The sequence below is a fragment of the Saimiri boliviensis genome, chromosome 3, assembly GCF_048565385.1.
Source record: "Saimiri boliviensis isolate mSaiBol1 chromosome 3, mSaiBol1.pri, whole genome shotgun sequence".
Classification (NCBI taxonomy): domain Eukaryota; kingdom Metazoa; phylum Chordata; class Mammalia; order Primates; family Cebidae; genus Saimiri; species Saimiri boliviensis.
This window is the reverse complement of record NC_133451.1, coordinates 24,332,604-24,347,985: the sequence shown is the minus strand read 5'-3', so window position 1 is coordinate 24,347,985 and position 15,382 is coordinate 24,332,604. Positions and strand designations below refer to the sequence as shown.

Here is a 15,382-nt window from a genome sequence, read left to right as displayed (position 1 = left end):
ACCATTCATAATAGCCAAAATGTGGAAGTGACTCAAATGTCCATCAACACATGAAAAGATAAACAAAATTTGGTATATCCATATAGTAGAATATTATTCAGCCATAAAAAGGAATGAAGTACTGATACATGCTACCATGTGGATGAACCTTGAAAACTTAAGTGAAAGAAGTCTGATACAAAAGGCCACACAGTATATTATTCCACTTATATAAAAAATATCTAGAATAGGCAAAGCAAATCCATAAAGATAGAAAGTAGATTCACGGTTGCCAAAGGCTGGGGGCATGGCAAATGGAGAGCGACTGCTCACAGGGAGAGTGCTTCTTGCTTCTTTTGAAAGTGATGAAAATGTTGTGGAATTAGACAGTAGCAACGGTTACACAACCATGTGAATATACAGAAAACCACTGTTTTATTTATGTCAAATATGTCTCAATTTTTTAAAAAGAAATAGGCTGGGCACAGTGGCTCACACCCTGTAATCCCAGCACTTTGGGAGGCTCAGGTGGGCAAAATGCATTAATTAGCCCAGGAGTTTAAGACCATCTTGGACAACAGGGTGAAACCCTGTCTCTACAAAAAATACAAAAATTAACTAGGTGTGGTGGCACACAATGGTGGTCCCCGCTACTTGGGAGACTGAGGTAGGAGGATCGCTTGAACCCAGGAGGTTGAGGCTGCAGTGAGCTGAGATCACGCCATTGCATTCCAGCCTGGGTGACAGAGCAAGAACTTGTCTCAAAAAAAAGAAAGAAAGAAAGAAAGAAATATACCTAAAATATCACCACCAGGAAAAGTTTTCAAGGTTATGCATCTACTTTTTTAAATGTTTGTATGCATAAAAAAGGTTTAAATAGCCAAAACCCACGTTTTGGATGGCAGAATCAAAGATCATTTTTCTTTTTTTAAAAACAAAGTAAACCAAGGATTCTTGCAATTTTAACAAGTTCTTTGAGAAGACAAACTATGATTTTTCCTAGTCTCTTTCTGAATAAATCAGTCCACTAAAACTAGCTTGAAAAAGCTTGTCTTTAATGAACTTAGAATCATTATATAACTTTTAATGTAAATTCAAAACCATACTATTTAGAAAGATCACACTGTACCATTTTCACTGAAGTAAAAGTGTCAAAGGTAGGAATATGAGTGCTGCTGGCAACTGTCTATGTTGCCTTGAATAGTTTAGTTGTGGACATGTGGGTTTTTGTCTCTCCAGCACCTACATCCCTTCTCTTTAAGTCGAACACCTGTTTCCTGTGGAGAACCTACTTCATGTGATTGGTCAGAGGCTGGCCGGAGTACACCATCTGCCAGGCCACGGTGATGGCTCTGGAATAGGCAAGTGACCCCAATCAGGCTAATCAGAGCACTCTCTGGAGTTTTGCCACTGGAGCTCTCAGGAAGAACTGCCTCTTTCCACCGGGCCATTAAGCCGAGACTAGATAAGCTTAAAGCTGCTGCCACCAACGTCCCTGGCAGTAGGAAGGAAGCTGTCTGCAGAATGAAACCAATATACAGAGAAAGACAGAATGAGAGGTAGGGAAGGAGGAAGCCCTAGCAACACTGTGTGAGGCTATCTCAGCTAGACTAAAGCCTGCTATATGCTAGTCCTCAGTAATGAGAACCGATACATTCTCTTTTACATGACTGGATTTCCAGGTCTTCAAGAAAAAAATTCCTGAGTGCCTAATTCTAAATATATAAATAACCTAGAAACCAGTTTTGATTCATCTGAAAATCTTTGTGGAACAAGGTAGGAGGATACAGGGGAAAAGGGAGAGATGGAAGGATGACAAGAAAGAAACTGACTAGACAAGAAAGGCATATATACGAGCTCAAAAGCTAAGTTATTTCCAATAGATAGCTTAGTTTTGGGAGCCAGACTGCCTTGGCTTGAATTCTGGCTTGGCCACTTATAAACTCTGATTTTGATCAAGTTATTTAACTTCTTTGTGCCTCAGTTTTCCCATCTGGAAAAACAAGGATAATGATAACATCTATTAGAGGGCTAATGTGAGGAATGAGTCAGGGCAAGTCCTGAAATATGACAGGCACTCAAAAAATACCAGCTATACCAGGCACGGTGGCTCACACCTATAATCCCAGCAATTTGGGAGGCCAAGGCAGGCATATTACTTGAGGTCAGGAGTTCGAGGTCAGCCTGGCCAACAGGGTGAAGCCCCCTCTCTACTAAAAGCTGAAAAATTAGCTGGGCATGGCAACACATGCCTGTAATTCCAGCACTGGGAAGGCTGGGGCAGGAGAATCACTTGAGTTTAGGAGGCAGAGGTTTCAGTGAGCTGAGATTGCACCACTGCACTCCAGCCTGGGTGACAGAACAAGGCTCCCTCTCAAACAAACAAACAAAATATACCAGCTGTTAATAATACGTTGTAAGAACCCAAAAGTTAAACTTCTACTTCTAAAATAATGCATTTAGAATGATTTAATACTTTAGAAAAGGAACACAGAATTTAAAAAAACAAGTTGCTATCTCGATGCATATCCATACAATGGCATATCACATAGCCTTAAGAGGAATGAAGTACCATTACATGCTATCACATGGGTGAACCCTCAAAACATTACGCTAAGTGACAGAAGCCAGCCACAAAGGTCACAGATTTCATGATTCTGTTTATATCAAATGTGCAGAACAGACAAATCCAAAAAAGAGAGACAGAAAGTGCTTGTTAGGAGAAGTGAACGCTAGCTTTCTTTTCAGGGTGATGGAAATATTCTAGGAGTACCTCGTGGTGATGGCTGCACAACACCGTGATTACAACAAAAACCAGTGAAATATATACTTTTAAGTGGTGACTACTAAATGAATTATATCCAATTAAAAATAAACTGAGTTTATCTTAAAGAAGTCTGTATCATTATTTATCAAGGATCACTCACGTTAAGCAGATGTTAGTGAAGTGTGCTAGTCCTGTTAACAAGGGATGAGTGTTAACAGGCCAGAACTGTTCATAAGGAATGAGAGAGTACAGGTAATTTCTGAGTAAGGTGGTTGTGTATGTTACACAACTTAGAGTTGACTCAGAAATCTAAAGGAAAATAAATTATTAAAGCTACACTTTTTATTTTGTTTTATTATTTTATTTTTTTGAGACAAGGGTCTCGCTCTGTTGGCCAGGCTGAGTGCAGTGGCACAATCTCAGCTGACTGCAACCTCCACCTCCTGGGCTCAAGCAATCCTCCCACCTCCGCCTCCGGAATAGCTGGGACTACAGGCACGTACCACCACGCCCGGCTAATTTTTGTATTTTTAGTAGCAATGGGGTTTCACCATGTTGCTCAGGCTGGTTTTGAACTCCTGAACTCTAGTGATCAACCTGCCTCAGCCTCCCAAAGTGCTGGGATTACAGGCATGAGCCACTGTTGTAGGGCTGAAGGCCCCACAGGGTCATGGGGTGTGCCTTATGCTGTGCTGAGGCGCAGGATCCGAGAAATAAAGAAACAGGACACAGAAGTACAAGGAAAATGCACCTGGGCTCAGGGGGCCACGCCACCTATAAGCAGAGTCAGGTGATGCCCCCAATGTCCAGAAGCATCAGTATTTATTGTGTATAGGTTAGGGAGCAGGGCAATGAGTGAAATCATCTTTAAGGATAGTGATAGGGTCGTGAGCAATAAAACATGGGGTCCACCCCAATTAGGTCACCTAGGCCAGGAGGTAGACAGTGCACAGCAAGGGGCCCATTCCCACGAAGGCAAGGGCCATGTGCAGTAAGGGGTTCACCCCTATTAGGTCACTGAGGCTTGAAGGTGGGCCGTGCACAGTGAAGACGGTGCAGTGTGCAATACTTCCATCTGTGGGCAAACTACTTCTAAGAAGATTTATAGGAGGATACTTTAAGTCACATAGCAGTGACAGAGCTGTCAAGGTTACCGCCACCTTCTGGCAGCTTCCAATGAGTTCTATGGGAAGATGCTTTTCAAGCAGCACAGTAGCAAGAGCTGATAAAGTTCACAGTTACCAAGGTGGATTGCTGGTCTGAGGGCAGCCTTCCACAAGAACTGGAGCAAGGTCCTACAACTCCTTTATCAGGAGGAGTGGCTCTCGCCCTAAGCCTGCCATACGGTGGGTATCTTTACGATACTGAACGCTGCCGCCTGGGCCATGGATTCTTGTCCTGGTATAACTGTTTTCCCTCAAATCATGCTCTGCACTGTGTCTGCTCTAGGCATTCCTCCAATTATAAGCTGCTTATTCCTTAATTTACGCTCTGTACTGTGTCCACTCTAGGCATTCCTCCAATTATAAACTATGATACAATTATATATATGTAGGGAAATATTCTTTAGGCACTCATACTATTAACTACTATATGATTATATATAGAGAATTATATAAAGGGATTCCTCAAGCCCTAATTCTATAAACTAATATATGATTATATAAAGGATTATATAAAAGGAAATTGCTGAGTAGTAACACTACAAAGTGAGATATTCCTCAAGCCCTAACCATGCCAAGGTTCTGCTTAGCTCTTATTCCTTGGTGCCTATATGGAGGGTTACCCACAACTGTACCTGGCCAGGTTATGCTTTTATTAGCAGTAGTAATATTTTTTGAAACCAAGTCTTGCTCTATTACCCAGGATGGAGTGAAGTGGCTCGAATTCAGCTCACTGAAACCTCCACCTCCTAGGTTCAAGCGATTCTCCTGCCTCAGCCACTACAGTAGCTGGGATTACAGGCGTGAGCCACTATGCCCAGCTAATTTTTTTTTTTTTTTTGTATTTTTAGTAGGGATGGGGTTTTATCATGTTGGCCAGGCTGGTCTCACACTGCTGACCTCCCGAAGTGGTGGGATTACAAGCATGAGCCACCATACCCGACCCAGTCTACACTTTTTAAAGTGACATTTTACACTTTAAAAATTTGTTTGGTTCTCAGTGGCTCATGCTTGTAATCCCAACACTTTGGGAAGCCAAGGCAGGAGGAGTGCTTGAGGCCAGGAGGTCCAGACACCAACTCTACAAATGTTTTTAAAAAATTACCTGAGTGCGGTAGTGTTAGCCTATAGTCCTAGTTACTAGGGAGACTGAGGCTAGAGGATCACTTGAGGCCAGGAGTTCAAGGGTATGGGCTATGACCATGCCACTGCACTCCAGCCTGGGTGACAGAGCGAGACCCTGTTTAAGGCAAAAAAAAATCTGTCTGCTTTGTTTTTAGGAAGTAGATCTAAATAAAAGGAAACACAAAGCCTGATTCCTTCAATACCTTCAAGAACACATCAAGAATACTAAGAACAAAGCATCTTATAAATTCAACATGAACTCCTGGTATTAAACAATTACAGAAACTGCAAAGAGTACTTCAAAGCAACAGAATTATAGACACAGTGGACGGATGTATTTACCACCCATGTTATAAGTTAAAGGTCTGTTCCTTCAAAATTACCACCAGAGGGGAGATTCAAGATGTGTTCCTCCCTCTGTGTCATCTGTTGTCCCAATATATCAGATGCCATTTAATTCCAACCCTTGCCCACAAAGTCTGTCTGTCGGCTCATTCTCTGCTTTGGGACCTGTCTATCCCCTACTCAGCACTCCCTTCACTGCAGGCTACGTTCAGTGAAAGACAATATGTACAACATCCAGTAAAATATACTAAAAGAAATGTCTGAGTTCTCACACTTCAAAGATCTGATGAGACAAAATCCTGGAAGTCTGATTAAGTATGAGGCAGTTCAGGATTATCTTTGAACATAATATATGAGAAGAAACTTTACTCAATGGGAATTCATCTGTAGATCATAAGCCAAAGACAAACTAGACACATTCACAGAGAAAATCTAGGAGGCACACCAGCAAAAGGAGAAATCAACTGCCTCCCTGTTTGAAATACAGATTACATGTTGAGGTTACAGAACTAAAAAGTTTCCTAGTAACAAATTACTATTTTTAAATGTAAACTAAAGAGTTCTAACACAGTATAAACAATTAAAAACAGAAAAGCATTAAAAAAAAAAACCAGGAGACAATGAAAGGAAATAAATACCGTATTTTCAAACGTACCGAAAATCAATATCCAATAAAAGGCTTTTAATGTTAGAGTTCTTGTCAGCTGATGTTGTCAACCTGATCAGCTCATGCAACCTAAAGCAATTAGTGAAAGCAAATGTAATAAGAAATCACAAATGTCATAGACAATAATTAAACAAACAAACAACAAAACCATCAATGTTCTTCTTGCATTTGTGATATTTCAATGAGACCCTGAAGAGAATTTGGCAGGTGTAATCAAGGTTTCAATTTTGTAAATATTTTTTAAGAGCAGAACTTATCTGAAACAGAGAGGTCTAAAATTATAAACAATTTGGGAGTTAAATCAGAAAGAATCTTCTCTCACGTACCAGAGAGGAATCTATAAAGATTTTTCTCAAATGGAATACAGGTTGCAAACTCCTTCAGAGGGGGGACTCTGCTTCACATTTTAAATACTCAAAGCTACATGCTATACCTTGCACAGGGTAAATAACTACTTAATAAAATCTTCATGCAGTTTGAATAGTGGTGAGAAGATAATTCTTTAAAAAATCATATGACATACCTTGGTGTTCCAACACATAGTACTCTTCTGAATCCGAGGGTAGAAAGTAAGTCTACCAGGAACTGACAGCTCCTATCAGCAAACAGATATTGAGCATTTGTCTTCTTGTTTTCCAGTGGATAGAGGAGTTGACTGGGCTTTCTTAACTGGGTGACGGAAACATCGCCCAGAACCTGATGCTCACTATGTTGTCCCCAGTCATCTGGTAACAGCAACTGCTGACATCTTTGACAAAACTTTCTCTGAGTCAAGGGCAACTCAATAAACTTCAAGTACCTTCAAGACAAAATAAAACACAAAGAAATATATTTGAAGTTTATTGTTGTAAACACAATGTATTTTGCTATTTTTAGCATCCAGAAAGTACTCTTATTTCCTAAAGAGTACTACATAAAGGAGAAATGTAGGAAGAAATCTGTGGAATGTTGGTTAGGATTTATGTCTGACTGCATACCTACAAAGAGGAAAAGGATCAGCAATTTCACAAGAATTGAGATGCTCCAATTTAGTCACTGAATGAAGATCAATATCTATTTAAAATGTGAATATAACATATTACTCAAACAACTTAGTAGTAATGACAACTACTATCAAATTGAAATTTACTGACAAATCCACATGTTCTAACTGATCTGTTAAACAGTCTGGCTCACTTGACAGTCATTTTAAAATGAGAAATTAAGATCATTCTTCAAGTTCTTATGACATACTTAGCAAGAAAAATTACCTCCTAAAATAAAAGATGTTTCTCAAAGCTCCTCTGTTCTTAGCAGTACTGATGGAGTTATAAGCTCACCTCAAAAACAGCAAGACAATATTCAAAGTCTTAAAAAAGACTACACTGAATAGCCCATTTGATTTCTTTCAACTCACCCTTATATCTGATTTTGAAGTCACCATTTTTTTTTTTAATTTTATTACAGATTATTGAGAAGAGAAAATAATCATGGTCAGTATGTTTTAAAAACTGCTGATTTTGTATATATGATGCCAGTTATGAAATCAGAGTAAGAAAACCACACGGTGAAAACCCATCTCTACTAAAAATATGAAAAGTAGCTAGGCATGATAGTGCATGCCTGTAATGCCAGCTAGTAGGGAGACTGAGGCAGGAGACTCACTTGAGCCCAGGAGGCAGAGTTTGCAGTGAGCCGAGATCGCAGCATTGCACTCCAGCCTGGGCGATAGAGCAAGACTCCATCTCAAAAAAACAACACAAAACAAAAAAAGAGAAAGAAAAAGAAATAGTATTATTGAGGACCATGAGAGTCAGAAATGTCTAAAACTAAGCATGTTAAACAGTGCACTAAATGATCCTTACATTTTGGGAAGAGTCATATCATTTTTTTTTTTTTTTTTTTTTTTTGAGAAGGAGTCTTGTTCTGTCACCCAGGCTAGAGTATAATGGCGTGATCTCGTCTCACTGCGACCTCCACATTCCAAGTTCAACCAATTTTCCTGCCTGGGCCTCTTGAGTAGCTGAGATTACAGGCATGTGCCACCATATCCAGCAAATTTTTGTATTTTTAGTAGAGATGGGTTTTCACCATGTTGGCCAGGCTGGTCTTGAACTCCTGACCTCAGGTGATCCACTCGCCTTGGCCTCCCAATGTGCTGGGATTACAGGCATGAGCCACTACACCTGGCCTAGTCATAACAGTTTTGATGGAACTAAATTCAGGAACTACAGTGTAAAAACTCTGAACCTAACATGTAATCAAAGTGAGTTTTAAACTTTTATGTATCTACGCACAGTTTCACTTCAAAGCACCCAAGGCAGTGACAAATAGATATTCTGAATGGCTGCAGCAAGAAATAAGCTATCGTGCCAGTACTTTAAATGTTTCTATTCCTATGATAACTGATCTTTTGACAGCTTTATCTATAACCAGAAAGAAAAAGGAGATAGATGGATATTAGAAGAAACTTCTTAGTCATTCAAAGTGAGAACGTCAGTAGAAGAAATGGCCCTACGACATGAAATGCAAGTGAAAGAACCAATAAACACTCCTTGGGAACAGAAACATTTAATTTACTACTATTACCTTTCATCACTAAGTGCTAACAATGTTGAACAGGCCAGGCACAGTGGCTCACAGTGCTTTGGGAGCCCAAAGCAGGAGGATCAGCTCAAGACCAGTCTGGGAAATATAGTGAGACCTCATCTCTACAAACAATTGTAAAAATTAGTCAGGCATTGTGGTACATGATGACTGTAGTCCCAGCTACTTAAGAGACAGAGGCAGGAGGATCACTTGAAGCCAGGAGTTCAAGGCTGCAGTGAGCTATGATTATGCCACCACACTCCAGCCAAGGCAACAGAGTCAAGCTCTGTCTCTAAAAGAAAAAAATGTTGAGAGCTTCCATAGCCAGCTATGATGGAGCAACAGAGACCAGATTTACCATTCTGGCCTTCAAAAAGAAGTTTTAAAAAGACAAAGCATATGAAACTGCAGTTTTAAGGTATTAGACAGCTAGCAGCCCAAAAGAGTGAATGCTGAGGGAAGGGAATAGAGAGGCGAGTGGTACAGCTGCCTTGTTTCCTGCCTGTGGAGAGCTGGCGGCACAGGGATGGGAAACCGAAACTCCCAAGGAACTGATGATACAGAGCCGAGAACTCCAGGAGGCAAGGTGGCTAGAATTCACAGGAAGAGTACCAGGGAATAAACAGAGAGGACAGGAGAGCAGAAAGCTGTACCCTCAGCGAGACAGAGAGAAAGTCCTCCAAGACCAGCTGATGATTCCACTGAGTCTTCGGTTGAGTACTGAGCAGCACGTGCATATGCAGAAACTCCCCAAGGCAAGGCAAAGAACCAGTGGCCAGGAGCAGGTGAACTCATCAACACACACAGGCCCAGAATGGTTTGTCTCCCAACAAGCCACAGTGGAAATGCTTCACAATACACAAGCATTCAAGTACTCAGAAGAGCGCTGCCCCAGTAGGGAGGAAGAATTAGCCCTAGAACCAAGAAAGGTTGCTCTATCCTGCCTAAAAAGCTTAAGGACACACCTTCAAAAGCAGGGTCAGCAAACTTTTTCTGTAAAGGATCAGATAATAAATATTTTAAGCTTGAGCGGGCCATAAAGTCTCCTAGTCACAACTGTTCTGTAGTGATAACAGAAAAGCAAACACAGCCAAGTGAATAGGCAAGGCCAGGGCTGGCCACAGGTAGTAGTTTGCTAACTCCTGCTCAAGAACATCAAACCACAACAAGTAACTGTCCCAGAACAAAATAAAAAATATATACAGGAATTTAAAATATCCAGTATATAACAAGGTAAATTCTACACTGCTAGTATCCAATAAAATATTACCAGGTATGCAAAGAAACAGAAAAACATGACCCATGATTAGAAAAAAAAAAAATCATCCAGGTGCAGTGGCTCACATCTGTAATCCCAGCACTGAGGCTGGGATGGGTGGATCACCTGAGGTCAGGAGTTTGAGACAAGCCTGAGGTCAAGAATTTGAGACCAGCCTGGCCAACATGGTGAAACCCGGTCTCTACCAAAAATACAAAAATTAGCCAGGTGTGGTGGATCACACCTGTAATCCCAGCTACTCAGGAGGCTGAGGCAGGAGAATCGCTTGAACACAGGAGGCAGAGGTTGCAGTGAGCTGAGATCATGCCACTGCACTGCAGCCTCAGTGACAGAGTGAGACTTTGTCTCAAAAAAGTAAAAAATTTTAAAAAATCAAAAAGTCTAAACCAACCCAGAAATGACATATGATGAAACTGGTAGAGACATTAAAGCTACTCATTATAACTATACTCCATGTGTTCAAGAAGGTGCAGGAAAGCAAGAGCTGTTAAGCAAAGACATACAAAATATAAAAAGATCCAAACCAAACCTACAAAGATTTGTTAAAATTATTTATTTAAAAACAAACAAACAAACAAAAAGCACCCTACATGGGAATAACAGCTCAGAGACTAAAGAGAAAAGCTTTGTGAACTTGAAGTCACAGTCTCAGATATGACCCAAAATGAAAAACTGAGGGGCCTAAATATGTGGAAATGAAGCCCTCAAAATAAAGGAGAGGGTAGATTTTGAAAATATAATAAATGATAATTTTCAAAATTACATCAAAATATCAAGAAGCTCAGAGAACCATAGTACAAGAAACCTGAAGGAAAACTATAAGACACATCATAATAAAATTATTTATTTACTTTTTTTTTGAGACAGAATCTCGTTCTGTCACCCAGGCTGGAGTACAGTGACATTGTAACCAGGTTTTTTCTTGGGTGCTGGTGAAGCACAGCTCCCCTGCGAGAATGCTGTGGGTTCTTGGACTCCAATCTCTTAAAGAATCAGCAATGGGACCACTGCAGGTACACCGTATGCTCGTAAATGTAAATATCGGACCCAAGAAGTGTTGCAGAAAGGCGATTTTATTTAGGCAGAGAAAAGAGAAGAGAAAGACTTCCATGAAGAGTGTGGAAGGGGATTCCAGAGGGGAAATCCTAGAGGGGAGAGGGAGCTCCCACCATGTGGGAGGGGATTCCAGAGAGCTGGAAATCTGGCATGAGTCAAGGAGCAGGGGAATTTATTCTGGGAGAAATTCCCACCTTCCTAAGTTCCTCTGGCCAATGAAAGGAGTTCCTTTAAAATTTCGCTGGGGTGACTGACTTTTGGTTTCTTTCCAAGCCCACGAAATTCAAACATAAACTGTTAAATATCCTGGATGGAGAGAGATGGGAGCAGGGCACGGCGCTGGGAAATTCTTGCCCTTAAACCTATGCCCCTTCATGGACCTGGAAAGAGAACACATTCCCTCAATGTGATCATAGCTTACTGCAGCCTTGACCTCCCAGGCTCAAGCGGTCCTCCCGCCTCAGCCTCCTGAGCAGCTGCAACTACAGGTACCTGCCACCACACCTGGCTAATTTTTGTATTTTTTTGTAGAGACAGGGTTTTCCCATGTTGTCCAGGTTGGTCTCAAACTCCTGGGATCAACTGACTCACCTGGTTTGGCCTCTGAAAGTGCCAGGATTATAGGTATGGGCCACTGCACCTGGCCAAAATTATTTAAAATCAATGACAAGCCAGATGCAGTGGCTCGCACCTGTAATCCTAACACTTTGGGAGGCCAAGGTGTGAGGTTTACTTGAGTCCAGCGTTTGAGACCAGCATGGGCAACATGGCTGTGCTGTATCCAGGAAACTCATCTCAAATGCAAGGACACACATAGGTTCAAAATAAAGGGATGGAGGAAGATTTACCAAGCAAATGGGGAGCAAAAAAAAGCAGGAGTTGCAATCCTAGTCTCTGATAAAATAGACTTTAAACCAACAAAGATCAAAAGAGACAAAGAAGGGCATTATATAATGGTAAAAGGATCGATGCAAGAAGAGCTAACGATCCTAAATATATACGCACCCAATACAGGAGCACCTAGATACATAAAGCAAGTTCTTAACGACCTACAAAGAGACTTAGACTCCCACACAATAATGGTGGGAGACTTTAAACTCCACTGTCAATATTAGACAGATCAACTAGACAGAAAATTAACAAGGATATCCAGGACTTGAACTCAGACCTGGACCAAACAAACCTAATAGACATTTACAGAACTCTCCACCCCAAATCCACATAATGTGCATTCTTCTCAGCACCACATCACACCTACTCTAAAATTGACCACATAATTGGAAGTAAATCACTCCTCAGCAAATGCAAAAGAACCAAAATCATAACAAACAGTCTCTCAGACCACAGTGCAATCAAATTAGAACTCAGGATTAAGAAACTAACTCAGAACCGTACAACTTCATGGAAACCGAACAACTGGCTCTTGAATGTTGTCTGGATAAACAATGAAATGAAGGCAGAAATAAAGATGTTCTTCGAAACCAATGAGAACGAAGACACAACATACTGGAATCTCTGGGACACATTTGAAGCAGTGTCCAGAGGAAAATTTATAGCAATAAATGCCCACATGAGAAGCAAGAAAAGATCTAAAATCGACAGCCTATCATCAAAATTGAAAGAGTCAGAGGAGCAAGATCAAAAAAACCCAAAAGCCAGCAGAAGACAAGAAATAACTAAGTTCAGAGCAGAACTGAAGGAGATAGAGACACAAAAAAACATTCAAAAAAATCAATAAATCCAGGTTTTTTGAAAGGGTCAACAAAATAGACAGACCACTAGCCAGATTAATAAAAAAGAAAAGAGAGAAGAATCAAATAGATGCAATAAAAAATGATAAAGGCAGTATCACCACTGATTCCACAGAAATAGAAACTACCATCAGAGATTACTATAAATAACTCTATGCACATAAACCAGTAAACCTGGAAGAAACTGAAATATTCCTGGACACTTGCACCCTCCCAAGGCCTAAACCACGAAGAAGTCAAAATCCCCAATAGACCAATAACAAGGGCTGAAGTTGAGGCAGTAATTAATAGCCTACTAACCAAAAAAAAGCCTGGGTCCAGATGGGTTAACAGTCAAATTTTACCAGACATACAAAGAGGAGCTGGTACCATTCCTTCTGAAACTATTCCAAACAATCCAAAAAGAGGGAATCCTTCCCAAATCATTTTATGAGACCAATATCATCCTGATACCAAAACCCCGCAGAGACTCAACAAAAAAAGAAAACTTTAGGCCAATATCTATGATGAACATAGATGCAAAAATCTCCAATAAAATACTGGCAAGCCGATTGCAACAGCATATCAAAAGGCTTATCCATCACAATCAAGTAAGCTTCATCCCAGGGATGCAAGGCTGGTTCAACATATGCAAGTCTATAAACGTAATCCCCCACATAAACAGAACCAAAGACAAAAAACACATTATTATCTCAACAGATGCAGAGAAGGCCTTTCACAAAATTCAACAGCCCTTTATGCTAAAAACTCTCAATAAACTAGGTATCAACGGAACGTATCTCAAAAGAATAAAAGCTATTTACTGCAAACCCACAGTCAACATCATACTGAATGGGCAAAAACTGGAAGCATTCCCTTTGAACTCTGGCACTAGACAAGGATGCCTTCTCTCACCACTCCGGTTCAATATAATATTGGAAGTTCTAGCCAGAGCAATCAGGAAAGAAAAATAAATAAAGGGTATTCAAACAGGAAAGGAGGAAGTCAAATTGTCTCTATTTGCAGATAACATGACTGTATGTTTCAAAGACTCCACCATTTCAGCCCAAAATCTCCTTAAACTGATAAGCAACTTCAGCAAAGTCTCAGGATACAAACCAATGTGCAGAAATCACAAGCATTTCTAAACACCAGTAACAGACATAAAGAGAGCCAAATCAAGAACAAACTGCCATTCACAATTGCTACAAAGAACATAAAATACCTAGGAATACAACTAACAAAGGATGTAAAGGACCTCTTCAAGGAGAACTACAAACCACTGCTCTAGGAAATAAGAGAGGACACAAACAGATGCAGAAACATTCCATGCTCATGGTTAGGAAGAATCAATATTGTGAAAATAGCCATACTGCCCGAAGTAATTTATAGATTCAACACTATCCCCATCAAGCTACCTGTGACCCTCTTCACAGAACTGGAAAAAAAAACAACTTAAACTTCATATGGAACCAAAAAAGAGCCTGCATAGACAAGACAATTCTAAGAAAAAGAACAAAGCTGTAGGAATCACGCTACCTGACTTCAAACTATACTACAAGGCTACGGTAATCAAAACAGCATGGTACTGGTACCAAAACAGAGAAATAGACCAATGGAACAGAACAGAGGCCTCAGAGGCAACACTACACATCTACAACCATCTGATCTTTGGCAAACCTCACAAAAACAAGCAATTAGAAAGAATTCCCTGTTTAATAAATAGTGTTGGGAAAACTGGCTAGCCATGTGCAGAAAGCAGAAACTGGACCCCTTCTTGACACCTTACACTAAAATTAACTCCAGGTAAATTAAAGACTTAAACATAAGACCTAACACCATAAAAACCCTAGAAGAAAACCAAGGCAAAACCATTCAGGACATAGGCATAGGCAAGGACTTCATGACTAAAACACCAAAAGCATTGGCAACAAAAGCCAAAATAGACTAATGGGATCTAATTAAACTCCAAAGCTTTTGTACAGCAAAAGAAACAATCATTAGAGTGAACCAGCAACCAACAGAATGGGAAAAAAATTTGCAATCTACCCATCTAACAAAGGGCTAATATCCAGAATCTACAAAGAACTAAAACAGATTCACAACAAAAAAACAAACAAGCCCATTCAAAAGTGGGCAAAGGATATGAACAGACACTTTTCAAAAGAAGACATTTATGAGGCCAGCAAACATATGAAAAAATGCTCATCATCACTGGTCATTAGAGAAATGCAAATCAAAGCCACATTGATATATCATCTCATGCCAGCTAGAATGGCGATCATTAAAAAATCTGGAGACAACAGATGCCGGAGAGGATGTGGAGAAATAGGAACACTTTTACACTGTTGGTGGAAGTGTAAATTAGTTCAACCATTGTGGGAGACACTGTGGTGTTTCCTCAAGGACCTAGAAATAGAAATTCCATTTGACCCAGCAATCCCATTACCAAGTATATATCCAAAGGATTATAAATTGTTCTATTATAAAGACACATGCACATGTATGTTCATTGCAGCATTGTTTACAATAGCAAAGACCTGGAACCAACCCAAATGCCCACTGATGATAGACTGGACAAGGAAAATGTGGCACATATACACCATGGAATACTATGCAGCCATAAAAAGCAATGAGTTCATGTCCTTTGTAGGGACATGGACGAATCTGGAAACCATCATTCTCAGCAAACTGACACAAGAG

General features: G+C 40.3%; 1 protein-coding gene across 1 annotated transcript in view; it reads right to left on the bottom strand.

Annotated features, from left to right (window-relative positions):
• Window positions 1–15,382, bottom strand: part of ZCCHC4 (zinc finger CCHC-type containing 4) — a 63,505-nt gene that overhangs the window by 33,124 nt on the left and 14,999 nt on the right. Inside the window, exons 4-5 of the mRNA XM_003927487.3 lie at window positions 6,570–6,845; window positions 6,035–6,115 (exon numbers count right to left, since the gene is read on the bottom strand). Coding sequence (XP_003927536.2) covers window positions 6,035–6,115; window positions 6,570–6,845 — 357 coding nt within the window. The remainder of the gene's footprint in view (window positions 1–6,034; window positions 6,116–6,569; window positions 6,846–15,382) is intronic.